This window comes from Nipponia nippon, unplaced genomic scaffold (assembly GCF_047370975.1).
Source record: "Nipponia nippon isolate SJK-2023a ecotype South Korea unplaced genomic scaffold, ASM4737097v1 scaffold_11, whole genome shotgun sequence".
Lineage (NCBI taxonomy): Eukaryota > Metazoa > Chordata > Aves > Pelecaniformes > Threskiornithidae > Nipponia > Nipponia nippon.
In genome coordinates, this window is record NW_028262302.1 from 7,244,434 (window position 1) to 7,271,673 (window position 27,240).

The following is a 27,240-nucleotide window of genomic DNA, read 5'->3' on the forward strand; positions in this document are numbered from 1 at the left end:
GGAGGGAGGGCTGTATAAGATGCAGAAGAAAAGCACGGTCCGGTATACTCCTGCCCAAAGGCTCTTCAAGAATCGGAACTGACACAGGATAAGAGGGAAAGTTTTGAGAATTAAAGAAAACAAAGGTTAAAAAACCAGAAAACAGAGACAGAAGTGAACAGTGAAGTTTTCACAGTGATGAAAGCTCAGAGGTGGACGTTAACTGGCTAGGCACTTATGAGGCATGTGGAGAAGATGAGTAAGGAGCAACCATCAAACAACAGAATATGGGGCCCCAACCAAAGGGGTCTCTGAACACATTTAGAGAATTCTGGAATTTCTTGCAGCTGGTGATATGGTACCTCTAAAAGTTTACATGGAGCGTAAAAATTCATGGAAGAATAAACCAACCAAGGGCTATTAACCAGAACAACCATCACATCTGGCTCAAGAAGCCTCTTGGCCACCAGCTGCTGGCAACAAGGAAAGTACTTCAGGGAAATAGCAACACATGCTTGTCCTTCTCTTTACTCTTCCTAGCCACCTGCTGTCAACTGCTGTCAGAGACTGGATGCTGGTTTAGGTGGACCTATGTTATGACTCACGTGGCCCTTTCTCTTGTCTTCTGATTATTTATGTATGTGAAACTTCTATGGGGAAATCAGGCCACAAATCAAAGAGCCTGAAAGCCCCTAGCCTAAGTAACTATTAAAACTGCTTTGAAGCATCATCCCAACCCTACTTCAATGGCAAAGCAGGAAGAACTTTTAAATAAAATATTTTTTTAAAAAGCCAAAGTGAAAGTAGTTGGATGTTTCCAGCATGACAGGGCCTGACACAGTTTACCCTAGAAGGCTTGCTTACTTGGGAAAGTGGAGCAATCTTTCAGAATTCAAAGAAGAATGGGGCTGGGGAGAGGGAGAGAGGAAGAGAGAGGGGTGAGGGCCAAGGGAATTAGATCAGTCTGTAACATCAATTCATGAAAAAATACTGAAAAATGCAGTCAGTAACCTGTAAATACCCAGCTAATCAGGTAAAAAGTAATGACCAGCACACCTATATAATGGCTACGTCAAGCACAACTTATATTGAGTTAACCTAATGCCTGCCTTTGGCAGAATATCTGGGCTTTATTAAGAAAAACTTTAGGCAATGTTTTATATGATATTTTTATTAGTAAATAAGGGTAGGCCTAATAGAGCTGTAATGAATCCAACATGTTTCAGCATAGAAGATGATAATATAATTGATAATGTAACTTAAAAGCCCAAAATAATTTACATCACCACCGGTGCTGTAAAACCCTTAGAAGACAAGGTTAAGATTGAAAACGATCTTGGCCAAGTGGAAAAGTGATCCAGGAGGAAAAAAAAAATATATTTGACCTCGCTGAATTGCCAAATTTTACACTGAGGCAGAAACCACATGCATACACACATGTGTACAAGAGGGGAAGCAACAGTCTTGGCAACACATCTGTAAAAGACATTAAGCTGGCCAGGTTATGGTGAATTTTCAAATGAACATAAATTTAAAACATCACAGAAGAGAACAAAAGCTGCCTGGGCAGGCTGGGGTTTGTAGGTCTTGTGAAGAAATCTTTCTGTATAGCATTAAGAAAGCCCCAGATAAGACCCTGTGGCTTCAGTTTTGGGCTCCACGCTTCAAGAAAGATGTGAATAACTTGGAGCGAGCCCAGTGGTGGGCAACAAGACTGACTGGAGGTCTACGAATACAGCTTCTAAGGAAAGCCTGAAAGAATTGCATTTGTTTAGTCTAGAGAAGAGAAGATGGTGGAGGAGGAGGGAAATAAGAAGCGCAATGATAAAATTCTGAAATATATGGGAGGTAGGAGCAAATAAGGCAATAATATGCTCTCTGTGACCACTGCAGATAAGATGCAGTCTGCTTAAGCTAAAGCAGGAAGGATTTAGATTGGCTGCTAGGAAAATATTTCTCCTGCCAAGAACAGTAAAGCTGAGGGTTACTGTGGCATCTCCATCATGAGAGCTTGAAACCCAGGACAAAGCGGGACCTGTCGGTGAGGAATGATTTGCCCACATCCCCATGGTGGGGCTATGTCGTTTCTCGAGACCCCATCTAAATCCATTTTCTGTGGTACATACCCGTGTGTGAAGGCTGTGATGCCTGGTGGGGGACTTTCTCCTGCCTCTTCAGGAACCTCACGGCTGCCCTGTGGGCTGCTGCTCAGCTCCCACAGCACAGACAAGCCCGGCCAGGGTCGGGGCTGGCAGGGGCTGGCATGGCGGGGGATGCTGGCTGGCCGATGGGCTCTGCTGCAGCCCCTGGCCCGTGCGTGACGGTCAAGCTGTGTGGGGCTGTGATCCCTACTGCCAGGCTCCCATGCAGTGAGAGAAGAATAGCTGACATGCTTGCAAGGACCTGGAACAAAGCAGGGCCTGGGCCCCGCCAGCTGGGCTCCTCTCAGGCATTTCCAAGGATCAGCTGGCCGCTGCGTGGCAGGGAAGGAGGGTGAGACATTCCTTTCCTGACTGCAAACGTGTGGGTCCATCCTCTGTGGAGACGGAGGGAGTAAATCCTGTCCCGCGGATACGTCGGGCAGGGCTACCCCAGTGTGATTTTGGCATCCCTCCGCATGGCATCCGTGAAAGCAGAGCAGAGGACGGGCTCTGCCGGGTGCTGGGGACCCGCCGGGGGTGATTGATTGTCCACAGTCAGGGCGAAGGCAAAGCCCAGGAGACCAGGTCTTGCCACAAGCTCCTGTTCGCCCAGTGTTCACGCTGCAGTCAGCAAGGCTACTGCCAAAAAACTGCAGCTAGTGTGATTTTTTTTTTTTTAAAACTTTTTAGTCTTCTACAGAAAGGTTGGCGGCTGCGTGCCATGCTGTGCCATCAGCACAGCCAGCCCGGAGGCTGATGCGGCCACACAGTGGGTGGGTCCCTTTACAGACCAGGAACAGGGGTGCCTGAAAGGTTTTATTTTCCCTCTCTAGAGCTTCAGTTTTTAATTCAAGGTCCACAGACCATCACAACCACACTTTGCTCTTTCCTAGGCTACAGCCAGGCCTTGCAGTTCAGGTCTGCTATGCAGGCTTTGGCCAAACTCTCCTGGGATTAGCATCCTCTGTCTTCTCCTTCCAAAGTGGCTCCTTCTGGGCCCAGCTGGGCTTTTTGTGTGCTTTCCAAGAAGCAGATTCTTGGAGCAGGAGCCCTGAAAAAAAAAGCAGACAGCTAATGGGATTGCTGTTGCTGTAAACATGTTTCTATGAAATCTTGCATTCATCCCTGAGAGATGGGCTGCCCTCATGCCTCCTGTCCCCCAGCCAGCTGACCATGCACCCTTGCCTTCAAGGTGCCATTCAGAGTCAAAAGGTTTTTGCTCAGCTTCCTCCTGACTTGCCTGGAGCCAAGAGGGGAGGTCAGCAGGGACAAGCACATGCTGACCATTGTGCCTAGCAAACTCTGGGCACGGCTCCTTCTGCGTACACACTAACAACTCAGCTGCAAGTCAGATGCCAGGGAACTGGTACCACTGAGCCACACGAAGCTCCAGTCCAGGCTGGCAAACTAAAAAAACTTGACTGGTCAAGGAGTCTTGTGTTCAAAGCAGCGGGCAAAAGTGCAGCTTGAGACTCTGCCGCAGACTCACTCTGTGATTTCAGGTGACATCTCCAGGTCTTGAGCACCTGCAGAATCAGGGCAGCAATTCTTCCTGCTTCCATCCTCTGACTGTGGGATTTCTCTAGCCCAGGAGTTTCGGAGCAGGGCTCAGCATCCGGCACAGCAAGGACCTTATTGCAGAGGATAAAGGCATGTTAGGCATGTTATATATGCAGTAGTAACTGCTGACTGCCCTTCCAGGGAAAGAGTGATTTTCTCTGTGCTGCTTTCCCTGCAGAGAGGAGCTCAGCCTGCTCCCCCTGGCTTGGGCTCTGTGCAACAATGTTTTTGATGTTGCAGAAGACCAGCGGGAAGTTCAGAGCATCCTTCACAGAGAGGAGCCGTCTGCTCCCCCAGGCAGGGGCCAGCAATGGCGCCAGGCAGCTGCGGAGCAGAGCCCCGTGCTGGAGCAGCAGATAACCCTTGACAGATGTGCAGCCAGCACAAAGCAAAAGGAGCAAGAGAAAAGGAGGGAAAACAGCTGGAAACAGCAAGAGCTTGGAAGTGGTCGCGATTTATGCAGCAAATTAATGGCAACAAAAAGTTGTGATCCCTGGAAAGCTTTGCAAATCCCCCTGCTATCACTAGCTGTTGGCTCTGGAGGTGGTTTGCCAAACCAGTTTTCCAGCTGAGATGATGCTGGGTTTTTCTTTCACCCGCTCCCATGCTCAACACCTGCTTAAAGCAGCGTGCTGGTGTAAGGTCGGCCGGCACCCAGCCCTGGCCAGGCTGAGCATGGAATAAAACCTGGAGTCAGGGCTGAGGCACAGGCAATGCATTTGCTTCTCAGCACTGACCCTGATGGTCTTCTTGTAGGCGGCTTCCTTCCCTGTGAGCAGACCTTCACATATCTCATGGTTGTGGTGGTGGACTCCAGGTAGTCTCTGTTAGCTGCGATTCTTGCAGCCAAACACCATCAAATGCAAATGCTCAGGGAAGGCAGCAAAGCCACCAGGGTCTTTGCAGTACAGCTGGGGCTGGGCACCCAACACACATGGCATTCAGTGTAGCGTCATCCCTCTCAACTACAACAAACAGCAACATATGCTTCAGTCTCAGCTGAATGACATCAGCAACACAATATAAAGTGCTTTATTGCAGCATCAGAATAAAGAATTCTCTATGAAATTTTGTAAGAATAAAAGACATTTTATATATATATTATATATAAACCCCACAATAACCTTAAGGAGTGGGAGCTTAGAAATTCATCACTTAAATAGCAGTGGGCTGGACAGAATCTTTGATGGGATATAAAAATAAACACTTGCTTAATGTCTACTTTTCTCATGGTGCTCTGCAAAGCCTCTTGGTGTGTAAGGTGCTTGTGTGAGGAACAACGCTGCTTCTTGTTTCTCATGTTCCAGTTCATGCCTGTATCGTCCAAACCATAGAACCAGCAAGGCAGAACAGCCACTCGGCTTTCAACCAGCTTTTTTTTGGGTGGCTCAATGCAAGAAATTTTTCTACTTGCCCTTGGATGTGAACTCCATTTATTACAGAAATTATAGTTTCTTTTTTTGGGGTTAGACTGGTTGACATACCCAGTATAAAGAGGAGGAGGGTGCAAATCCTTGGTAACAGCCCGCATTATAAGAGCAGTTCCTCAGAGAGCAGACAGTCTAACAAACAAATTGGCTGAGATATTGAAAGTCTCCTTCAAGAAAGGCTGTTTGCAGAGGTCCTGCTTCCATGCGTGGGTCCAATACTGGACACTAGGCACATTTAACAGGAAGTTGTTTTAAAGAAGTCTCTGTACTGATGCTCCTCTGAGAGTCTGCTGATGTTAATGATGATGTACGATATGGGAGAGGAAATACGAAGATGCTCTGCCGAATGACAGAAGATAACAAGCTCATCCTTCCATGGCCTCAGCCACTCAATTTGTCTGCTTCCCGTACAAATGCCTCTATGTCTGTTGCTGAGCCTCCCTGCACATGTCCCAGGCTCCCCAAAACCAAGCCAACAGATCACTGCCACCCTCTCTTGACCACCTCTTTATCACCTACCTCTTTACCAGAAACTAGTGAGCAAGTGACCATTTGGGCTAGGGAACATGTAATGGTCATGAAAATTTACCAGAATCTGGGTCTCCATCCATGTTTATTTGGTCATGTCTTCCTTCTCACCCTTTCCATAACACTGGTCATCTCAGATTGCATGCCTGTTGGGAAATGGATGGTGTCTGCCTATGTTTTGACAGCACCCATAACCAGGGTCTGGGGATACGACTGTGGAATAATAGTTAAATAAGAATATTTCAGTGATAACTTCATTAATAGTTTTGTTTTACCAGCAATGAAGTCTTACGTAGTGATGATCAAGGATTCTATCAGTAACCAAGGCAAAAGGATCAACATACACTCAACATATATAAGACACTCCCAGAAAGACTCCCCAAAGAGCTATCGGACTACGGATATTCACTGGCCCTGCAGAAAGCTCCTGCAAGAAGGACAGACCTAGCACAGGACAGTCAACCAAGGACCTCTGCACCTGGACAGATATTTTTTTGTCCAACAGTGTCCTGCAGAAAAACACAGAGTAGCCAACATCCTTGGGTGAAACCTCTAGACTAGAAATTACTCCATTCTTCTTTAAGTGTGCTTGATTTGCTCTTTTATTTCATCTGATGCATAAAATTTGCTAAATAAAAGCTACGAACAGTTTCTGCCAGGTTCAGCGACTGAATGTCCAGGGATAGAGGTGCTCAGCCTAGTTTCTCTGCAGGAAGCTTGGGAGCTCCCAAAATACGCTGGGAGAAACTGCCACGGACCTGTGAAAAGCCGAATAAAACCCAGGCAAGACCAAAGCGCCAATGGAGAGCACCATGATCTGTGGACACCAGGTATTCACATTATTAGCACGTGTCTTCCTCCTTTGGAGCCACACTTGCTCGCCCGGCCAGGCAGCAAGCCCGAGGAGAGCGGGGTGCGCCCACGACGTGCTTTCTCTGGGCTGCCTCTCGCTGGGGACCAGGGCAGACACAGCATGGAGCAGGGCCCGAGGCCAGCAGCAGACCAGAGAGGGGCAATGCTGGGTGCTCCCAGCGGCGCCTGACTTGTTCCCAACCCCTTGGAGAACGGCTCGGTGCTTTTTGCTCCTTTCCAGCAATGGCACGGTGGCCAGCGGCCAGCAGTGGCCGAGCTGCCTCCTGCCCCCCGCAGGGCTGTGGGTGGGAAACACAGGACTTTCTGCTGGGCCATGTCACGGGCGCTCCTGAGCACTGAAACCTGCTGGGGGGCTGCCGGGGGGCTGCCGGGGAGCTGAGGCGTGGAGGCAGGCTGGTGGTGGGACCTGCGCAGGTGCTGCCACCCCGCTCCCCCAAGCACTGAGGCAGAGGGGCTGAAACGCACACTGATGGTGTCCCCCCCATGCTTACCTCCTCTGAGGTCCACCCACGTCTGGCTTTGGCACCCAGTGGTCCCTTTCGCAGCCAAAACTGCAGTGGCAAGGCAGTCCTGCCAAGGGAGCCCAGGCAGCCAGTCTCCTCCTGCCCCACACACTCCCTGGACTCGCAAAGCCCTGCTAAGCCTCTCCCTGCTCCTTCCCAACCACGCACGCAAAAACCTGAGGAGAGGGGAGGCCCTGCTCTGTATGCATGGCGGGGACAGCCCTGCCCCTCCCTAGAAGGACTCACCCCCAGTTTCAGAAGTAGACGAGCATATGCCAGGACAGGTGTACAGGCAAGAGCAGGCAGCTCTGCCTGCAGCAGGCCAGCTCCTCAGATCCAGTGTGAAGCCAGCAGGAGCCGAGGCCACTTCACCCTCCAGACGCTCAGCTTTCAGGTTGCATTGAAAGATTGTAGAGAATAAAAGCAGACGGGAGCAGCCTCCCATTCCCTTTACGCCTCCCATCCCCTGCAGCTCCCCGTGTGCCAGCCCAGGCATCCCGGGGTGCGGGACCGCCCTGGGTGGCATGGCAGGGATTGCACTGCGATAACCTCCAGCGCCCTCGGAAATCCGAGGGTGCCGAGGTGCCCCTCTGATGGGACAAGACGGACGGCGCATCCTCTCCACTCTGCCCGACGCCAGCAAGGAGCCCGTGAGCAGAGCCGGGGCTTCGCCAGGCTGGGCCGGGGTGGGAGCCGGCGGTGGCCGTGGCTCCTCTGAGCGTGGCTGTGGCTAGTACTCCTTGGCCTCCTGCAGCTGGGAGAGGTACTCCTCCTCGGCGGGGTTGTCAGCACACCGTCGCCCGTTGTTGGGGGGCCGGACGGCGTGGTAGCGGCTCCAGTCTCCCTTGCAGAGGATCCAGGGCAGCATGTCCACCTTGTAGTGCAGCTCTGGGGAGAACTCAGTGCTGATGAGGTTGGGGACACCAGCCCCCTTGCCGCGGGTGATGAGGCGGGTGTGCTCATCGTAGCAGCAGTGCTGGGCAGCCAGGGTGGTGCTGTCGAGGGAGAGCATGGAACGCAGGCAGAAGCGCGCCGTCGGCTTGTAGATGTCCAGGCGCTCCTTGGGGCCACTGGCGTCCCGCCATCGGAAGCTCTTGCCCTGCCGCTCATCCTGCAGGTTGACGGCACTGTAGACGGCCTCCAGCGGGTAGGAGCAGGGGCAGCTGGGCAGATCCGTCAGCACCTTGCTCAGGTACTTGGTGAGGAAGTCGCTTTTGCAGTTCAGCCACTTCTCACAGCTGTCCACCTCTGCGGGGAGGGCACCGAAAGGGTGAGGACACGCGCAGCCCACACCCCACTTTACCCAGCTGCCATTTGCCCGTGGCCTCGCCAGCACCACCAGCAGAGCCTGCAACTGCCAGGCAGGAGCAGCCAGGCTCCTGGGACGAGCTGGAGCCAAGCTCCATCCCCGAGGCAGTGACAGAGGGGAGGGGTTTCGTGCTGGGGCAGAGCTGTCCCTTGCAGGGGCTCTGCCTGGAGCACCCATCGCTACACGGGCCAGGCTGGCAGCATCCCCCCATGGGAGAAGACACATGGCAGGCTGACCTCAGCCACTGCACCATAAAGCAGGACCGTGTTGTACCAGGGCTGAGGGAGGAACTGGGTTTCCCAGCATGACTGCTGAAGCCTGCACGTGGCAGTGGTTTGGGTGACTTAGGTCTGGACACCAGATGCGGGAGTCCTTGGCAGAGCCCTCCCCACCAGCCAGCTACACCCCCTGTGGGGTCTGGCACTGAAGCCCTCCAGAGCAAGGCAGAAGCAGAGGCTGACCTGAGTTGAACAGCTCTGTGGTGTTGTCGCTTTTGAAAGGCGTCTCCTCTGTGGGGAAGACCATTTCCCCCTCTGCTCCTTGAGAGGGAAAAAAAAAACCAAACAAAGAACCAAGTTGAACACCAGGAGGAGCGGTGGGTTTTTTTCCTCTGTAAGGGCACCAGACACCATCCATCTTCCACCCCCTCTCCTGCCACTGCTTTGGTGACACGGCCCTGCGCCTGGAAGGAAGGGCCAGGAGCAAGACACGCAGGACAGACCCACCCAAGGTTGTGAGTTATGCAAATCCCAGTGGATGGAGCCACCTCTCAGTATGCCGCAGGAGAGGATTTCAAGCTCCCAGTGTGAGAGGTGCAAGGAGTCACACACAGAGCTGGACACCAGCTCCACCACCCTTGGGCACCATGTAACTGCCTGGGGAGCCATGAAGCCTCATCAGAGCTTCTTCGTGGAAACAAACCCCCCCGCTCACATTAAACATAACTAGTTCTTGAAGCATGAGCAATGCGCAGCCCACAGCGGCAGGGGACCAGCCCACATTGGGGTTGGACAGTGCCCAAGCACTGGTATGGCCGAGGGCTCACCAGGGCAGCGTGGCAGGTCACAGGTCCTCGACTCTGTTGCTGTGCAGGCGTAGCCACAGGACCGGGTCCTCTTCTGGTTGCCACTGCCACAGGTGATGCTGCAAGGGGACCACGGGCTCCACTCCTCCTCATCTTCATAGTCTGTGCATGGCAGGGGAGAGGCAAAGAGCAGTGGACCTCGGTGAAGGCTCAGCAGGAGGGGAGCCAGCAGCCACCAGGGACCTCCCTCAGCTCTGCCCTGTCCCTGGGATGTCCTTTACAGGGACGCAGGGCCAGCACTGCCTGGGGCACACGGAGGTGCCCAGCCACATGATGCCAAAGGCCCATCCTGTCCTCACTGGCAACCCCAGGGAAGCAGCCCCCGAGCAAAGGCTCTTGTTCTCACAGCTTTGCTCATGGTCGTACTGACCCAGACAGGCATCACTGCCCATCCCCATCCTCACTGAACCTGCCCAACGCACTGGCCATGATGCTGAAGCATCACATGCTAGCGTTCTCATCTGAGCATGCCTTCACGAGAGTCCATGCTCCAGTCTGATTACATGCAAGGGCAATTCCTGCTGGGATGCCGGCATGTCTGACTGCTGGCAGTCCCAGCTGGGTGCTGGCCTTACTCCTCGGCGTGCTTGTTTATTTTTTAAGTAGGAGCTGAGCACCAGCATACTGTGATCCTCGGTGCAGGGCTGCTCCCCCTGCAGCGAGACAGGGCTGCGGGTCAGGCAGGGCAGGGGAGGGCAGTGCCAGTCTGCAGGGCAGCTGCGCACATCCAAGAGGACTCACCGTAATTATATTTTTCCTTAAAGATCCAGTTCTTCTGCCCGGACCACCGCTGGTCCCAGTCACCTCCCACTCCACTGAGCATGGACTCCTCCTCCTCATACTCTGCTGTGTAATCTTCCTCCTCCTCTTCCTCTTCCTCCTCCCTGTCCCCTACATCCAGGTTGTCATCCTCCTCCTCCTCCTCCTCTTCCTCCTCCTCCTCCTCCTCTTCCTCCTCCTCCTCAGCAGGGTCAGTGTATTCCCAAAAGAGGGGCCAGAAGAGGTCCTTGTGGGACAACCACTCAGAGGACGTCAGGGACCAGTCATTGCTTGTCTCCTTCAACAAGTCCATCTCCATCTCGGCCTGAGGATCATCCACAACTTCGATGGTCACCTGGAGGCCAGATATGAGGCAGGGCAGTGAGCCAGGGCACAGCCCTGGGACAGACCTACCAGCCCATGCACTGGTTCCCAGCCCGAGAGGCCAGAGGTGCTTTGGGCTACGGGACCATGCGATAAGCGCAAGAGGTCTTGCCTCAACTGGAGGGACTGAGCAGGGGCAGAGTGGGAGGCACAGGGGGGCTGGTGGTCACCCACAGGGTCCAACACCACACTCAGAAACTGAGGTCACCCCTGTAGGAGCATTTGCTCCTGCTCTATGGGGAGGGGCTGGGGGGGGAGGGCAGGGAAAAGGCCATGAACAAATTCCTCTGCCAAGGAGCTTGTCTGTGCCAGCTACTTGTAGCTGGTAGTTACCAAGAAGACAGATGGCAGTGGCCACATGGACCCTGCTCATGAGATCTTTCCTCTTAGGGAACAAATTGAGGTGGAGGAGCACATATGGCACTCGCCTGCATCCCCCTGTGGCCCACCCAGATCTGCTCCCCACCTGGATGTTGGGGTTCTGGGCGCTCAGGTCCACGTTGGCCAGCCCCGGCAAGCTCTGCAGGTCCAGCACGAAGGGCAGGCTTTCCTCCCGGCCAGCACTGCTGGGCTGGGGCACTCCCGGGCTCCTGGCAGCTTGCTGAGCCACCCCACGGCGCCTGTGCCGCCGCGGGCCAGCCTGCCCGCTCCGCCTCAGCCCCCGTGCCTTGCTTGATGGTGGCAGCTCCTCGTCCCCTGCCGAACGGGGGTCGGATGAGGCAGAGACCTGGAGAGGGAGGAGGTGGTGAGGACATCTCCTGAGGGTGGCTGTGCAGAGAGCAAACCGCTACCCAGCAAAGAGGGATCTGGTCTCCTGCAACAAACAGTTCCTCCACCCCATCTTATTGCACATCACGTCATCAATTAACATGTTGATTAATCAAGTTAATACCCAGTGGCCTGTGCTGTGCCAAGGCTCAGCCCCACTGCACCTGAACAACCTACATGTCTACTCAGGCTGGTGCTTCCCGTCCCTGCAACCACCCTCTCTGCACCCCTCTGCTGTCCCATTGCCCATCTTGCCTGGTTTTCTGCTTCTCGCTCTCCTTTTTTGGCTATCACTTGGTCCCTGGAGATGGGTAACGGCAAGGGCTGCTTCTGGTCACAGCATTACCAGAGCTCACGTTTAATAATTTTATATATTTATATAAAAAGTTTATAACGATGGCTTTATGACAAGGGGGAAAACCTCACATAAATAAATTGTTCTGTGGTGTCGGTATTAGGGCAGATGACTTCAAGCAACACAGGTTTAATTGACATTTTGGATGCTGCCCAAAGGCTACCACAAAGAGGGAAAGAAACTGCTGGCAGATATAACCCAGCTACCTTTATCTCCTTGGGAAAGGGAAGATGCCCAGCCAAACAGGACAACAAAACTTACCTGCCAGTGCCACCAATGGCTCTAACCGCTGCTGCCGCTGCAGTGGCACGTGGCCCTTCGCGGCCAGCCCTGCCCAGGAGGCGCAGGGGGAGCGGGCAGGGAGCCTTGCTGGGGCGGCAGCGCCGGCTGGCCGGGGGCGCGGGGAGGCGGCCAGCGAACCCTGCCAAACGGCCCGGCTTGCGCCGAGTTCCCACGTTCCTTGTCCCCGCGCTCGGCGCACGCCGGCTTGAAAGAGCACGAGTCAAAGGGCCAGCAGGCTCCAGTGCGCCCGAGAAACCGGAGATGGGAACAACTGGCAAAGCCCCCCCGCAGCACGGGCCATCCCCGGGAAAGTCTGCGGGGCCCCGCAGCTCGAGGCTGGGAGCGGAGGTGCCCGAACCCCCAGCATCTCCGCCAGCGGCTGCCTATTTCTGGCTGCCCAGCTGAAACCCCCTTTTGTTCCCAAGCTCTCGCCCTTCGCGCCAGCCCAGCCGAGAGCTGTGGGATTAACGAAGAGAACGGCGTGCCCCCTCCCCATGGGGGGGATGCAGAGAGGCATTTCTACCTGCAATTAGAGCCAGATGGCTTGGGGAAGGACTCCCCTCCCTTTCATCCTGATCAGTGGAGCACTTCAAAGGCAGCTGGAGCCTGGCCAGGCTCTCATGAGCACTCACAGCCTGTCCCCAGCCCTGTGCCCACACATCAAAGCCCGCGACCCCCCTGTCCCCGGGGGAGGGAAAAGAGCAGCAGGGACGCTGCTGGTCCCTTGGCTGCTGCCCAGAGCGGGCTGGACGCAGGGAAGGGCCAGTGACAGACTTCACCAGATGGGCCCGGAGGAGGGAGGGCTGTGGGGAGGAGGGAGCCTGTGCTGCCCGGAGGGCTCCTGTGGCACTGCTGGCAGCAAACGTGGGCACAGACAGACCCCTCTGCCTGCACCTTCCCCTCCCAGCTCCCTCTGCCCATGTCCAAAACCACAAGGGTTTTGGGAAGGACCCATGGGAAGGATGCCCGGCTCTGCCCCAGCCTGTGTCCCAGCGCCTCAGCCCCTCACTGGGTCTCCTCTTGTGCCCAGGGACTCCCTGGCAGGGAGCAAGGAGGAGCCCAGGTGGAGCAGAAACAGCAAGGGGTGCCGAGCAGGCAAACCTGGCCGTGTCCCAGTGCTGGCCGCATGACACTACCCACCGGTGCTGGGTTTGCTGCCAGCTGCGTGTGCCCAGTGCAACCCCTGCACAAGGGGCTGCCAACAGCCCTGCAAGACTGGTGCCCCTGCCTAATTTTGCAATGAGCTTATCGGGGCTGGGTAAGCTCATTTCACAGACAACTCAAATTTAATACACATGGAAAGCAAGGTCTCCTCTAGCAACAAGATCAGAGCTCACCCAAGGATATCAGAGCAAGCGAGCCAGGAACAAACTCCACATCTCCAAACTTACACTCAGTGCCTAATTCAGATTTTACGCCCAAACAAGCTCAAGAAATTCAGAGTACTGTTCCCACAGGGAAAATGTAAAACTGCTCCAGGGGAACTGGCTGTAAGAGTGTCGCAGGGCAAAGAAAGCTCCCTCGGCTCCCAAATCCTCCAGAGGCACAAAGACCTTGGGGGTGTCTGCCCTGGATGGCCCACAGTCCTTCAGCGACGGTCACTGCACGGTAACACCCAACCCTTCCCTCCTGCTACCATTTGCATTGCTCCAAGGCTTCACTGGGTTAAAATTTGTACCTGCATCAGAAGAAGTCCCTCTTGAGCAAGGTCCTGCTCAGTGCCCTGCCCCAGCCCATCAAGACATGGATTTTAGCGAGGTCCTACAAGGCCCAGTGATCCTCCAGGTCAGAACATCCATGGCACCATGATCCTGATGGGCAGATGTGTCTTCTCCGTGTTGCCAAGGGGCTCCTGCCAGCCATGCAGGCAGCTGCCCTTGAGGGTCACACTCCTGCCGCATGACACCCACCCTCTCCTCTGCCCTGGCTAGGGAACAGCTGGATAAAGCCATCAAGCCTGGAGCTAAGCCACTGCAGTGCATCAGCTAAGGGAAGAGAAGAGCTGGCCTGTCCAGAGTGAAAACTCTACTCCCCTGCTCTCCATGGAGCGCAGGAGAAAGGCTGAAAACCGTCGCAGAGCCGGTCACCAGCAGCTCCCTTCTCCTTCTGCCGCCAGGGAAGGACATTTGCCACCATGCCGCAGAAGCAGAGAGCTCAATGCTGAGAAGCCATCAATATCTTGCAACCGAGCTCCAGCCTTCTCCTGCAACCAGCCAGTACCAAGCAAAGGAAAAAGCCAACGGGGGAATTGCTGCAGCTCCTCCTGCGTACACTTGGGATATTTTGCCTGGCTGGGAATAAGGGTTTCCAGGGCAGGAACCCAACAGAAACTCTGGGGCAGCACTCGGGAAAGAGCATGCACTTTCTGTTTGTGAAGACCATGTTTAGACTGAAGGCTGTAAGCAGGATCACACGCACCTCCCTACCAGCCCAGGAGCCCTTCCCACATAGTCCAAGCTCTCCCACGTGTAGGACTGTCTACCTAAACACCTTGGGGCACAAGCTCAGCAAAGATATTAGGGAGGGGAAGGAACTTGTCAGCAATTCACCCCAGTGTCATGCCTACTTTGTACATAACACAGGCGACAGGCTGTATGGAAAAGGTGTGGAGTAAGGCCACACATCATTTCTCTAGAGACTAAAGGCTGATATTTTCCCATTTCTAGTCCATATACCTCTATTAAAATTGCTTGGAAATCTGAAGATGGCAAAGAGAGCAGCCACAAAACCATGTCAAGGGATGCAAAGACTTTTCCAGTGAAAGACTTGTACAATTCCATTTGTCTGACGTTAAAAAGAGAAAGCAATTACTTGATTTCCAGTTCTTTAAGGCAATAATCCATCGGGCACCAGAGACTCTCTAATCCAGAACAGAAACACATAATAGGAACGAACATGTCCGAGTCAAAGCCAGACAAATGGATCGTGCTTTTAACGCTGGAGGTGATTAACCACAGGAACAAGCTGACAAGGAAAGTGGCAATATCTCTTGTGGAGACCGTCAAGCCCATGTCATGGGCTTAACACATATGTACCACATCTGTGTGAGGGAAGAAAGTCAAAAATCTAATGATTTCTTCTGGTCTTAAAATCTGCGATTTTGCTATAAACTTCTCTAAGACTCTGAACTAAACTTGGGTTAAGAAAGCAAATGACCAATGTTCACGTGCTGCAGCTTTTACATAAAAATGATTAGAGATGTGACATCTCAGATCCTACAGCAGTTTAAAACCTGAAAACATCAACAGACTAGTCCCTGTGCTGTACTGCCCTTTGGCAACCAGGGACACCACTATGCTGCCACCACAACCACAGGTACTTGTCCCTTCAGCGCATTCCTCAGCATCTCTGTAGGCACTGCAAGCTGCCAGTGAACCCACCGGCAGTGCTCTTTGTAACTACATACCTTGCTGAGCAGAGCTGCTGTTCATCATGGGGTTAAACCCAAGCTAAGTACACTTGAGATAGCTCCCCAGGGAGCGAAGTTCAGTGGCACTCCTGGAGCAATCGAGTCCCCGGCATAGGAGCAGCTCAGAGGATGCAGCTTCCACCCACGCCTATCCCGAGCCAATTAGCGAGCGCATAAACTCATTCAGCTTGAACCAAAGAAACCTGTGCACATGGGAGTCAGATCAGAGGCAACGTTCAGGCTGTGCTTTGGGCTTGTTAACACTGCAGTGAAGAAAATGACGTATTTGCTAAAGGCCGGTATCGCACTGGGCTATAATTACAAGGAATGGGGGTTTTTGTTGCTTAATCATTACTGCTTGTGTTAGGTTTCCTTTGAACAGTTTTACCACGCTGTACCGAAACAAGAACCCATCAGAAGAACTATTGATCTTTACCTGAATAGAGCTGAGTCTACACAAGCATCTTCCTACTCTTTCTCCCAAGCTCTCTCCAACAGTATTTTAAAATCTATCCTGCAGTTTGTTACAAACTTGCCCACTTATGAATTAGCCAAGTACAAAACAGAAATCAGAACATTTTAAAAATTTTTTTACCATAAAGCTCTTCCTTTCATATTCACCTAAATGAGCTACAAAGATCTGGAGAAAGCTTTCCAAAAAAACTTATCTTTGGACTGAAACAGGGCAGGAACAACTCCAGAGCAGGGTTTTATTATAAAGCTATGGAAGCAGAGGGACGCTGGCTGGTTGCTTCAGAAGGAAGCCCAGCCTGTCTGGGGGCAGCTCTGGGGCTGCAGTTCGCAGAAAGGCTCAGAACAGTTTTCACTGGTGGAAGTGGGAAAAAGGGGAGGTTTTCCCAGTGCTAACAAGTAATACTGTTAAGTTTCTTTAAAATAAAGGAAGGTTGAACAGCAGGGTAATCAACAGGAACAAATGCAGCATGCCACGCTGCCTCCCTCCCATAGTGCTGGGCATGCTCTCTCCTTGATGACCCCACCACAGACACTGCTCAAAGAAAGGGCTTTTTTAGCCCAGCAGGCTGGGACCGCCTCCGCCTCCTGAGGGCTGTAGTTTCATCCTTCTGGCTCATAACCCATCCACTGGCACAGTCTTTCAGCCAGATGGAAGATCCACTGGACGCACAATCAGGCAAGTGACCTCTGCTACCCATCAGCTCATCACCCACTTCACGGATTTCCCAGAACTGTGCCAAAGCACAGTGTGCTTCGAGGGGTGTCAAGAGCTGGGTGGGTACCTAGGAGAAAATGGGGAAGGTGAAGATGCCACCCAGTCCCTGTTACTGTCTGTAATACCTTCCGAGCCACAATCCCAACAATCAGACACACCACCTTTAGACTTATAGGCAGGTGGTTTAGCAGGAGCCATCACTTAGGGTTTTGACAGGTGAGCTCTGGAAGATCTGCGAGAGCAGGACCATGATCACCCAACTGCTCTACTCACTGGTCCACCTCAGGATCAACTCGCACTTGAGTGCTGATTTTGTTTTTGTTTTTAAATAAAGACACAAGCATCTCCCTTTAGGTTTTGGGAGAGCTCTGCAAGTGCTCGTGGAACAGACAAGGCACTTGGTTATCACGCTTGCGTGGGCAGATCCTGTTTATGACAGACCAGCAGGAGCCGGCAGCAAACCGTGGGCTCTGCAGATAATTATTACGCCCTCATGATTATAATTTTCATGCAGTTATCAAAATACTTTAGATCATATGGAATGACTCTCTTTTCTAACTAGCTTCATCTCAACTGTCTTGAGTAAGGAGCTGCAGGAGGAAGCATCAAAGGCTTCCTCATGTCTCATTTATTTTCATGTCTCACATTTATTTTCATGTCTCAATTGCGACAACTGTAATCTCAAAACTCTTTCCAAGGTCAATGTGACTCGGTTGCCCCTGAGGCAGAGCCAGCCCTGGAGCAGAAGACACCACAGCACAGAGAAGCCGCAGCATGCAGCACTGCGAGGAGCAAGGACACAGCATAGTTGACTTTGTGCAAGACCGAAAATGGGGCCGTTGGCCAGGCCGCTGTCAGCGCTCCTCACCGCGCATCCCCATCGGCACAGCTTGGCCCCTCTCACCGCAGCCGGCTCTCCTCCAGGCGCACCGGTGAGTAACTTGCCCATGGCATCCTCAGCCAACTCCCCAGGTCACTTGTGACACAAGGAGGACAAGTAGGAGCCTGGTGGCTTTTCACCTCTCGCCAGGCTTGGCTGTTGCCCTCCTCAGTGTCACATGCAGGTGCTTCTCTACTGTAAATATTTTCTCCCTCTTTAACACTAAGACAAATGCTGTAAAATCCCCATTTTGCAGACAAAGAAAATGACCTGCCCCAGGTCACTCAGGTAGCCTGAGGCAAGGCCAGGAATAGATGCAGGTCTCCCACATTGTACTTGGAGAAGGCTCTCAGGAAGATCCACCAGAGCTGTTTTTTCCTCCCCACCTGCCCTCCAGGAGGGACTGCCCTGCCTCCCACACAGATGAACCACACAGGCCTTGCAGTGGAGAAGCCGGGGCATCTGGTTAGCACCACTGACATGTCCCAGCACAGCGGCTGGGGCTGTCCTCGCACTGGAGACTCTGCCCAAGTGCACAGGTCCAAGGGCCGACCCTCGACAGGTGGTGCCGGCTGCGAAGAGCCCAGCCGGTGGCAAGGCACCCCGACCTGAGGAGGAAGGTACCCCTGAGACCTCCGCTGCAGGCAGGCCGGCTGGGAGCTGCTCAGATAGAGCACAGCAGTGGGTACAGGAGCAGAGCCCCTGCAGGGACTGCACGGAGCAGTCCCCCAGGGAGGTGAACAGACACACATCCATACCCTCTGGTGCTCTCTGGCAAATGCTCCTGCTAGGGCACATGTTTTCTGTTAACATAGTTGAGCTGTAATACATATAAGCTCTTAATGCATCAGACTGAGTTGCTGTTAACTTGTTCCAGCTCTAAACCCCATGTGCTTCAGTAACCATTAACTTGTTCCAGCTAATGATCCACATTTGTTAGCCTGCACACCGTAACCCTCCGACTGCTCCAGCTGCTGCTTCCTTCCCTGCCGCAGCCCAGGCAAAACTGCAAAAGGAAAAACACCCCGAATATAGCAAAGCAAGTGCAGAAACTGGGGGGACCAGACCAATGCCAGCCTCCCCCTGCCCCCCGCAGCCTGCTAGAAGAGGTTGCAGTGTGGGGGGACACAGGGCAGGCAGGAGCGCAGGGGGCACCCGCTCCCCTTGCCCCACGCAGGGTGCACAGGCTGCCCCCGCCATGCAGGCAGCAGGGCAGGGAAGGCAGCCGACCAAACAGATGCAAATCCATTGGGGATCCCTTCAACAACAGACAAAATGAGCACCTGAGCTGGACTCGGAGCATCTCCATGCCCTGTACGGGAAGGGATCCAGGCAGGGATGCTGCATCTCAGCTTCCCAAAGGGGCAAAGCTGAGGTGACTCCCAGCCAGCAGCCCCTGCCCCAGGTGCTTGGCCGCAGCTCCCCAGCCCGAGGGTGAGCTCGGCGCCCCTCCCCAGCTCAGTGGCAGGATTTAATGACTCTCGCAAGTCAGCATGGGGTGGAGAAAGGGTCTCCGGGTAGGGAAACCTTCCTCTCCAGCCCCAGTCTGTGTCGTTCATAACTCACTTGTTCATAAGCTTTCCCAGGACAGTCCCTGCTACTTCTAAGTGCCTCATCAAAAAATAATTACTTTTTTTTTTCCCCATCAGATGGGAGCCTGAGGCTTGCAGGTCTGCAGAGGCAAGCCCAAAGTCAGAGGAAAGCTAGGGCACATCCAAACGGGGAGCCCCACCTCCCCAGCATCTTAGCCCCCAGTTGACCCCTCCTCTTCCCTTTGGCCTGTCACTTCCCAGTGGGACCTCAGCTGTAACCCTAGGACCAGTCCCCAGGGTGGGCACAGACGCACAATAGCCAAGCTGTAACCCAGGTGCGGGGGGGGAGCGAAGCTGACCCTGAGATGCCCACAGCACCTCTGCACAGCCCCGCATCTCCTCCACTGGAGGCACGAGGGGGGGCACCCTACAGATGCTCTCTGCAGGAGAGAAGAACTAAATGCTCTCCTAAGGGGGATCTTCGATTTTTAAGGAGCAGCCAGCTTAACCATGTAATACAACCGCAGTGTCCCTGGAGGGAAAGGGGTCGGGGGGGGGAAGAGCGGACATGAAGACATCTGTACAACACCCTGTCTCATGGGAGGTGCTGCATGGCATGGCACAGCTGGCCTCCCCTGGGATTCTGGCTGCTGCGGGAGCGGCTGCAGGTGAAGGGGAGGGCAGGGAGGCAGCAGGAGGGAGCATCGAAGTGGTGGGGAAGAGAGGACATCCCAGGGAGGTGAAGAGGTGCCAACCCTTTGCTGGTGGGGCACCTCCTGCAGGACCCCCAGCCGTCCTGCAAATACTATCCCCTCACCTGGTGAGTGCCTCGGAGCTCAGCTGCCAGGAAAGAGCCAGGGCTGGCTTGCTCTCCTCCAGCCTCAGGCTGCCGGGGCTGGGATGGAGGACGGCTCACCTGAAGGCCACTGTACCCATGCCATGCGCCAGCCTCCGGCTACGTGATGAAGGCTGCCTTGGCTGGGGACACATTCCCAGCCCTGCCTCACACCCCAAGTCCTGCGTGCTAGATAAGGCCCCGGCAGACAGAACCAACCAACAGCTCCTAATCCAAGATAAGCCCACGCCTCACCACCTTTTCCCTGCATGCATGCGCACTTCCTGGCCGTCTGCAGCCGGGTCCCCACCTCACACCCATCCAGCGGCGCCGGGGACCAGCAGAAGGCAGCAATTTATTGCATTTTGTCCCCTTTGAAGCTGTATCCTTCCCCTGGAGAATAAACCAACCTGCAGCCCAGGAGGAGTCGGTGACCTTCACGCCAAGAGCCACCTGGGACAGGTGGGTCACCATCATTTTGGTGTCTTCATCTTGTAAGTACTGAGATGAAGTATATCTCATAACCGCTCCTCTGACAAGCCCCAGGAGTCCCTGCACAGAGGGAACGTGCAGAAACTGAACTGCTTGGAAGCAATACCACACAGGCTGAGTTTTACAGCTGGCCACGTAAAAGCATCCGACAGCCCAATGAATGTTCCCTGCAAAAATGGTCTACAAAAAAAAAAAAAAACCAACCCAAAAAAAGTTCTTGCACTTTTGCAAGCTTCTGTCTGAAACAGAAACATTTTCACACCGAAACATGGCTGCAATCTCTTCCCTGCTTCTTGGCTACAAGCTCCAGTATTTTATACAAAACCCGAGCCTCTGGTGGACAACGTTTGCTTGGAGAAGCTGGACGGCATGGGCCACCTTGCTGTCATGACCATAGCTCAGGCTGTCCTCAGGGTTCCCTATGGGAACTGTCCGGGCATCTTGTTTTGGGGATTATTTTGAGTGGAAGAATATTTATTGATACTATGAAAAACAGAAGATCGCTGGTTTGCACTCCCTACCCCTAAGACACTGACAAGAGAAAAGCAGGAATTAATCCCCAGCACACTCCCTCCATCACCTTGCTGGGCTTAGAGGGACCATGGCTGGTGGCAGGATGAGTCCCCCAGCCCACCTGTCTCTAAGGAGAAGGTCTGCAAGAACCAGACACTTTTGGGAACCCAGAGAGAGGGCCGGGCAATGCCCTGTGGAGCGATTAATGCCTAATCTCTTCCCCTTACATGTGCCTTTTACAGGAACCCCTTTGATTGTGACAATGGGAAGGCAGCAGACCTGTTTGTGCGGTGAAAAGGGAAGAAGCCCCCTTGTAGGGCAGCTTCCCTACCCCGGGCTCCCCTTTGTTTCTGCTCCTGCCTCAGCCCCAGGGCGGGAGGGTTTTCAACTGTGTTGACTAAGATAATTTGGCACTTCTCAAAAGGAAATTTGCCACAAAGGGAGAAGTACCTCCCTGCGCACAAAGAGCCCCTTTCAGAGCGGAAGGATGCTTCAGTGCACGTTTTGTACCCACAAATCCGACCTCCGCCAAGGACAAAGCCAGGGACAAGAACGCTTAATTGCTGAAGAAATGAAAAGGTAAAAAGCACATCCGCAGGCAAAATGACTCTGCTACTGACACAGCCCGCAGCGGCCGTGGGGAGCTGGCTGTGCAGGCAGCCAGCACCGACCCGGCCGCCCACTCGCACCCTGGCTGAGCCCTTCCAACAGGGCGGCAGCGCGGCAAGGTGCCCCCACGCAGGGCGGACATGGGTGACAACACAAGTTGGAGAGCTGCAGCAGGGTGAGATGGCTCGGGGGAAAGTGAGATCCTCTTCTCGGCCAGACAGCCCTGGGGGAGTCAAGGGGGAGTAAGAGCTGGGGGAGGCACATGGGAGGCTCCCGCAGACCTCCCTGCCTGCGCAGGCAGGAGCCACCCCGGGGGTCCTGCCAGCCCGTCACCTCAGTGGTCTCCCCAAGCAGTGTGTCTAGGCTACGTTAGGGCTCTCAAATGACAGGGCTACCCCAACTTACAGTCTCCTGACAAACTCTACTCAAGCCCAGCTGATATTTCCCTTTAACGCTTTTTATCTAGTACAGCCACGCCACATCACCTTCGAGGCCCTTTACTCTCCGCTTGCTGATACCTCTGGCCAGGCATCACCTCACTGCTACACATTTAATTCTTAAGCACTCCTCTGCTCTCAGACTCCCTACGCACGGGGCAGGTTGATTTAAATCAAGACCGCTACCAATGATTTCTAATGAGCAAGCAAAACATCTTGGTGTAGACCTTCAGTTTTAAACGTAGTTTCCCGTGGCTACTCTCGCTGACTGATGTAACCAGTAAATAATACGTAGTGTTGTTATTCGTTTCCTTATGTCTCAGGGGCCAGGACCAGTCATACCAGTTGCGGTACAAACCCACTGATTTGCAGCCAACTATGGCCCTTACGCTACGCTTGGTATTTCTTTTGTTGCCCTCCGTTATCTCTTATCGCAGATGCCAGATTTGCTTTGCTCACAGCCTCAGACCAAGGAAACTCCAACAGCAAGCTCCAGCCTGGATTCCCACCCTGCCCCTGTCCCAGCCCCGCAGCAACACCCCTGGGAGCCTTGGGGAGCTCGCTGCCGTTGCTCTTGGCCCCCTCTCTCAGAGCAGTTCCCTCCTGTGTAGAAGCACCCACCAAGCCCACCGAAGCTGGGCTGGGCAGCTTGGACTCTCCATAAAACACTGCTGGCTTGCTCTGCCGCACCCCATCCCCGCCGGGACGCTCACTACCAATGCCCCCATCACTGTTACCGCTGGTACTATTATTACTATGCACAGTAATTGAAGCAGTTGTGTTGGTTCACACAGATCTAATTACTTCCAACGTTTACATTTGTAGCGTGTTAGAATGTTAGCTATTTTCTGTTTACTAGAAGACCACTGGAACCGATTGGTATTAGCCGGAAAGAATCCAAACATCTATTAACAATGCTCAAAGCCAATATTTTGAAATCCAGTGAGTTTATCAAAACATATTTTGCATTTAAACCCCCTGACTTCATAAATAAACAGAGCATTAAGCAATGTGATGAGCTGTCCCTCGTCTCCACAAGGGACACAAGCTTTTCCAAGCAATTCAGTTACCCAAATTTGAAGAGCCACTGGTGTGGGTCAGCACTTGGACCTGCCACATTTCTGCCCAGGCCAGAGTGTGATGCATCCAAGCTGCAAAAGCGCTTCTAAAAGCCCTGCTGAACACCTGCCTGCTGCTTCGAAGCCCAGCTGCCTTCCCAAACATCATCAAAAAGCCTCCGAATGAGCAGGTATCTTCTCTCATGAGACTTAACTCACAGTCTGGAAAGAAAGTATTCTGCCTTTTCAACTTCCAGTCAAATAGACTGAAGAAATAGAAAATATTCTCGCTGCATCTGTTGCTTATGCTAGGCTCAGTGTAACTCAGGCAAAGCTCTTCTGCACAGTATCACAGCTGAGAAAGTGTAAATGCAAGTGCTTGCTCCTTCGGTAACAGCTGGAAGTAATAGATCCTGCCTGAGGTACAGGACTTTGGGACAAACCGATAAGGCTATCGCCCAAAGATAAAGCATGTGTTCCCTCCATCCTTCCTGCAATTAGAAGACTTTCTAACTCAAAAATTTACTGAAAATTTTAATGGTTTTAATTTTTCTAAATTATTTTAGTATAGAAGTGCAACTCTGAGGCTCAGCACAGATTATAATAATTCCCCTTCAATTCTAAACCGAGGCAAAATGTTTGCTTTAAATAAGGACGTTAAATTAAAATAAGTCCAAGTTATGTAATTGTTTAATGGTTTTGATTGTCTATCTGCTCTGCTCCGTCATTTCTATTTTTCTCCTCCCGGCCCCCTTCATTCTGCCCACATCTGTAGGGCATTACCCATAGTGTAACCAATACTCCAGCTGTGGCTGCCCTGCTGCCATAGAGACAGGACGTATCAGCGCTGCAACAGGAACCATCTGTGCGTATGACCCAAAATCACTCTGGATTTTTTTTTTTTAACCACCATACTGCTGCGCTTGTGCTCTCCGCTTTAGTTCAAACAGCCGGGCATGACTACTCCAAATTCTCCCCCGCACGCGCCAGAAAGAGAGGATTTCCGCCCAAAACGCTGCTAGAAGACACACGCCAATACCTACCGCTTTCTCCCTGCCGTGCGAACCGAGCAGCCAGTACCCCGCGGACGCAGGGTGTGCACGGGAGCACTGACAGACTCCCAGAGGAATCCATTCTTCATCTTCCTCCTTGCTCCTAACCCCCACCCTCAAACCTTTGCCTACAAACTTCTTGTATGTTTGTATTTCTGCGACAACCAGAAGTCCCAGGGACAGAGGCTGCGCTGTGTAAGCGCCGTATGTGATCTTTGGCTGGCCGCACAACGCTCCCCATTCACAACCATTCACAAACTGGGACTGACAGCAGCGTGCCCCACTTCCTGATGTATTTTGGATGTCGGATAAAAAAGAGCCTGAGGTCGCTCATGCAGGGTCCCATGGCGGGGACCTGCACAGCTTCCTGACATGCAGTTTGTCCCTATCCTATGCCCCCTGCCACAGGGCTGCAACACGTTCCTGGATTTCAAGCGTAAATCCCTACCCCCTCTGCAGCCGGAGCCCGAGCACGCTCTGCCTGGCGTTTGTCTGGCGAGTGAACCAGCATCTACATCTACACTTCAAGTTGCACAAGCAAAGTACAGCACCAACATGGTATTACCAGCACTACAGCACGCAACATCTCCAGCAGTCCTGTTTGCATCTGCTTGGTTCATGCTCCAGTCAAAACCATTACCAGGCTCAACTGGTGGTACTTGGCTGGACGCAGCCCGTGCCCTCTCTTGCCTGTTAGCCAGGCTTTCCGTGCGGCAGATTCCTTCTTCACACTTGTTTGCTGGATTTCATGCTGGAATGGAGTTTAGTGCATCCGACAGGAGCTGCAGGCATGACTCCTCCACAGGTCAGCGCCGTGTTTTGGCAGTAACTAGCAGGAAGGTCTGTTCCCATCCCTCGGCCAGTCTGACTGACACTGCAGATCAAACCTGCTGCTTCCCATACTGCTGTCTGTCTCCAGCAAGGGCTGAGCTGCTCTTACCCTGTCCCGCTCAACCTCCTCCTATCGCCACTTTTCCCACTTATTCCTTTCACCCCCTTTTAGAAGTAGCGTTCTTCAAAAGGATATTTTTTAAACACAGCTCTGCTGCCCGAACCACTTTTTCTCCAGAGAACAGTTTCAAGATGGAAACAGCTTGTTTTAACCGTTCAGTTGTCTGTCCTTCTCATCCAAACACTTCTCCCTGCCCTCCTGGTAGTTTGTTTCTTCCCCGCTCCCCTCCTGGCCTCCCCATCAGGTCCCACTGTTGGTTCCCCGCCTGACCCGGCCCTCGCTGCCTGCTGGTTCCCCCCTCCGCCACCGGCGCTCCGCAGCCGGCGCTGGCCGGGACCCGGCTCCCGGCGGGGCGAGGCGCAGCCCCGGGGCCTCCCCCCAGCCCGGGGCCCGAGGCCGCCTGCCCGGGGATGCTGCCGGGGCGCAGGCTGCCGGGACGAGGCCGGAGCATGACCACGCCGGAATCTGCCCCAGGGTCGCCCCAGCGGGAAGGCGAGATGGTGGCTGAAATCCGTCACGTCTTATTTTTGCAGTAGCGGAGTTTTGGAGTTCCTGGCAAGCCACCAGCCTTGCTCATGTTCCTGCAGGTCGGGTTGTGGCCGGGCCCCTCTCTCCTACGAGGGATGTTGCCCCCTGGAGGCAACGGATCTTCCCGGGCACTGGGTCACGGCGCGCGGCCCCGATCTCAAAGCACCTAAACCTGCCCCTCTTCTGCAGCCCCCGTGCAATGCAAAGACCTGAGGCTACCCGAAAACCCGGGAGGCCGGGAAAGGGCTCTGCGCCTCAGCAAGTGAAGAAACAGCCCAGAAGAGGAGAGGCGCGGCACCCTGCTGCTCCCCGCTGCTGCCGCCTTGCCACCTGGGGCCCCGGGCGGCCTGGCGGCGGGGACGCGTCTTGGATGCTGCTGCCGTCGGAGCTGCGCAGCCGCCTCCGGGGGAGCCCCGACGCCCGCCCAGGTGGCCGCCTGCCCTCCTCGGCCTTCCCGGGCACGGGAGAGGGTGCGGAGGCTGAGGAGGGCTCGCCCCAGCACCCTCCCGGCTCTCCATCCTTCCCCAAAGGCTGCCTTACCTCCGCCAGCTTGGAGCTCCTCTCCTTCGGGCTGTTGCTGCGCTGTTTCCTGACGGGCAGCCCTCTCACCGCAGCCAGGAAAGTTGTCAGAAAGACGAAGCCGAGGATGAGCACGACTTTCCCTCTCATCAGAGGCATCTCTCCCTCGCTCCCGCCCCACCTCGCACGCCCAGGGCAGGCGGCCCGGCAGCAAATGCTACAAAACCCGTCCTTCCTCGAGAAAGCGAGAGGAGCAGGGAAAATTTAAAAGAAGAATAATATATAAAATGTCGCGGGCGGGAAGTGCGGTCCCCCGCGGGTGCGGGCAGGGGCCGGGGCCGGGGCCGGCGGCCCGGGCCGCTCCGCTCCCTCTGATTTCTCTTGCAGCCTGCCGAGCACGTTTCGGTGTCGCTGCTCCCCCGGGCTCGCCTGCCGGTGCCACTGATGCTGAAGGATAACTCTGAAAAGCTTCACAAGTGTGTGCGGGGAGGGGGGGGGGGGGGGAGAGGGCTTCGCCTCCCCACCCCCCTTCCTAATCCTTTCGGCAATCTGATTTCTTTTCCTCCTCTTCTCCTCCCCCCGCCGAGTCACTCCCCGGTGCTGCCGCGGCTCTTCAGGCAACGCCGGGCACCGGAGGGCGGGCGGGCGCTCCCCGCCGCTCGCCGGGGCGAGGCTCCCTCTCGCCTGAAGCGCGGTCAAGCCCCTCCTGGGCGAGCGGCGCGGCAGCCGGCCCCGGACCCGCTCGGGGGCTGCCGGCGCTGCCGGACCTCCCCCCGCTCCCTCCGAGCGCTGCCCCCTCCGGGGCGCCGCCGGCCGCTCCTCCCCTCCCGGCAGCTGCATGGCCCGGGCGGCCGCGACCCCCGCTGCCCGGCGGTGCCCCGCGGGGCGCTGCCCCTCCGGCGGGCCCGGCCCGGCCCGGCCCGGGGCTCTTTGTTCCGCTCCCGGGCGGCGGCTCGCCGCGGCGGCGCCGGCCTTGCACAAGCCCCGCGGCACCGGGCGCTGCCCTCCGGGGGAGCCCCGCCGCAGCGCCGGGGCAGCGCCCTCCCGGCGAGGCGAGGCGAGGCGAGGCGAGGCGGGGCGGGGCGGCCGCGGTCTCCGGCGGCTCCGGCCCGGCCCGGCCGCATGAGGCGGGGAGGACGGAGGCGCCCTGGACGGAGGGGCGGGAGCCGGGCCGGGGCTGGGGGGGGGCTCAGCCGCATCGGGGGTCGGAAGCCTCCGGGGAGAACAGCGTTGGTGCGCGGGGCCGGGCTCCGCTGGCACAGGCCGCCCCCCCGCCCCCC

General features: G+C 54.7%; 1 protein-coding gene across 3 annotated transcripts; it reads right to left on the reverse strand.

The window, feature by feature from the left end:
* Positions 1-1,175: 1,175 nt before the first annotated feature.
* On the reverse strand, positions 1,176-26,798 carry ISM2 (isthmin 2). 3 transcript variants are annotated; one of them, XR_015702261.1, is made up of 9 exons: positions 25,982-26,795; positions 11,017-11,277; positions 10,149-10,521; positions 9,369-9,509; positions 8,785-8,862; positions 7,261-8,262; positions 5,700-5,784; positions 3,610-3,751; positions 1,176-3,171 (listed from the first exon to the last, which is right to left on the reverse strand). XR_015702261.1 is itself a non-coding variant. In XM_087747412.1 (6 exons), the coding sequence occupies exons 1-6, from the start codon at positions 26,117-26,119 to the stop codon at positions 7,745-7,747; spliced, it is 1,503 nt and encodes a 500-aa protein (XP_087603538.1). In that variant the 5' UTR covers positions 26,120-26,798; the 3' UTR covers positions 6,223-7,744. The 3 variants fall into 3 exon arrangements, 2 of the variants coding, with proteins under 2 accessions (XP_087603538.1, XP_087603537.1); XM_087747412.1 differs by lacking the exons at positions 1,176-3,171; positions 3,610-3,751; positions 5,700-5,784 and having other exon boundaries at positions 6,223-8,262; positions 8,785-8,856; positions 25,982-26,798; XM_087747411.1 differs by lacking the exons at positions 1,176-3,171; positions 3,610-3,751; positions 5,700-5,784 and having other exon boundaries at positions 6,223-8,262.
* Between the last annotated feature and the right edge of the window lie 442 nt (positions 26,799-27,240).

Bases quoted from the DNA above. Each gene is read 5' to 3' on its own strand.
- ISM2 (XM_087747411.1), bottom strand. From the start codon at position 26,119: ATGCCTCTGATGAGAGGGAAAGTCGTGCTCATCCTCGGCTTCGTCTTT. The intron at 10,522-11,016 runs GTGGGGAGCAGA...TCTGGCCTCCAG, and splicing joins CCCAGAACCCCAACATCCAG to GTGACCATCGAAGTTGTGGA. The intron at 8,263-8,784 runs GTCAGCCTCTGC...CCCTCCCCGCAG, and splicing joins CACAGAGCTGTTCAACTCAG to AGGTGGACAGCTGTGAGAAG.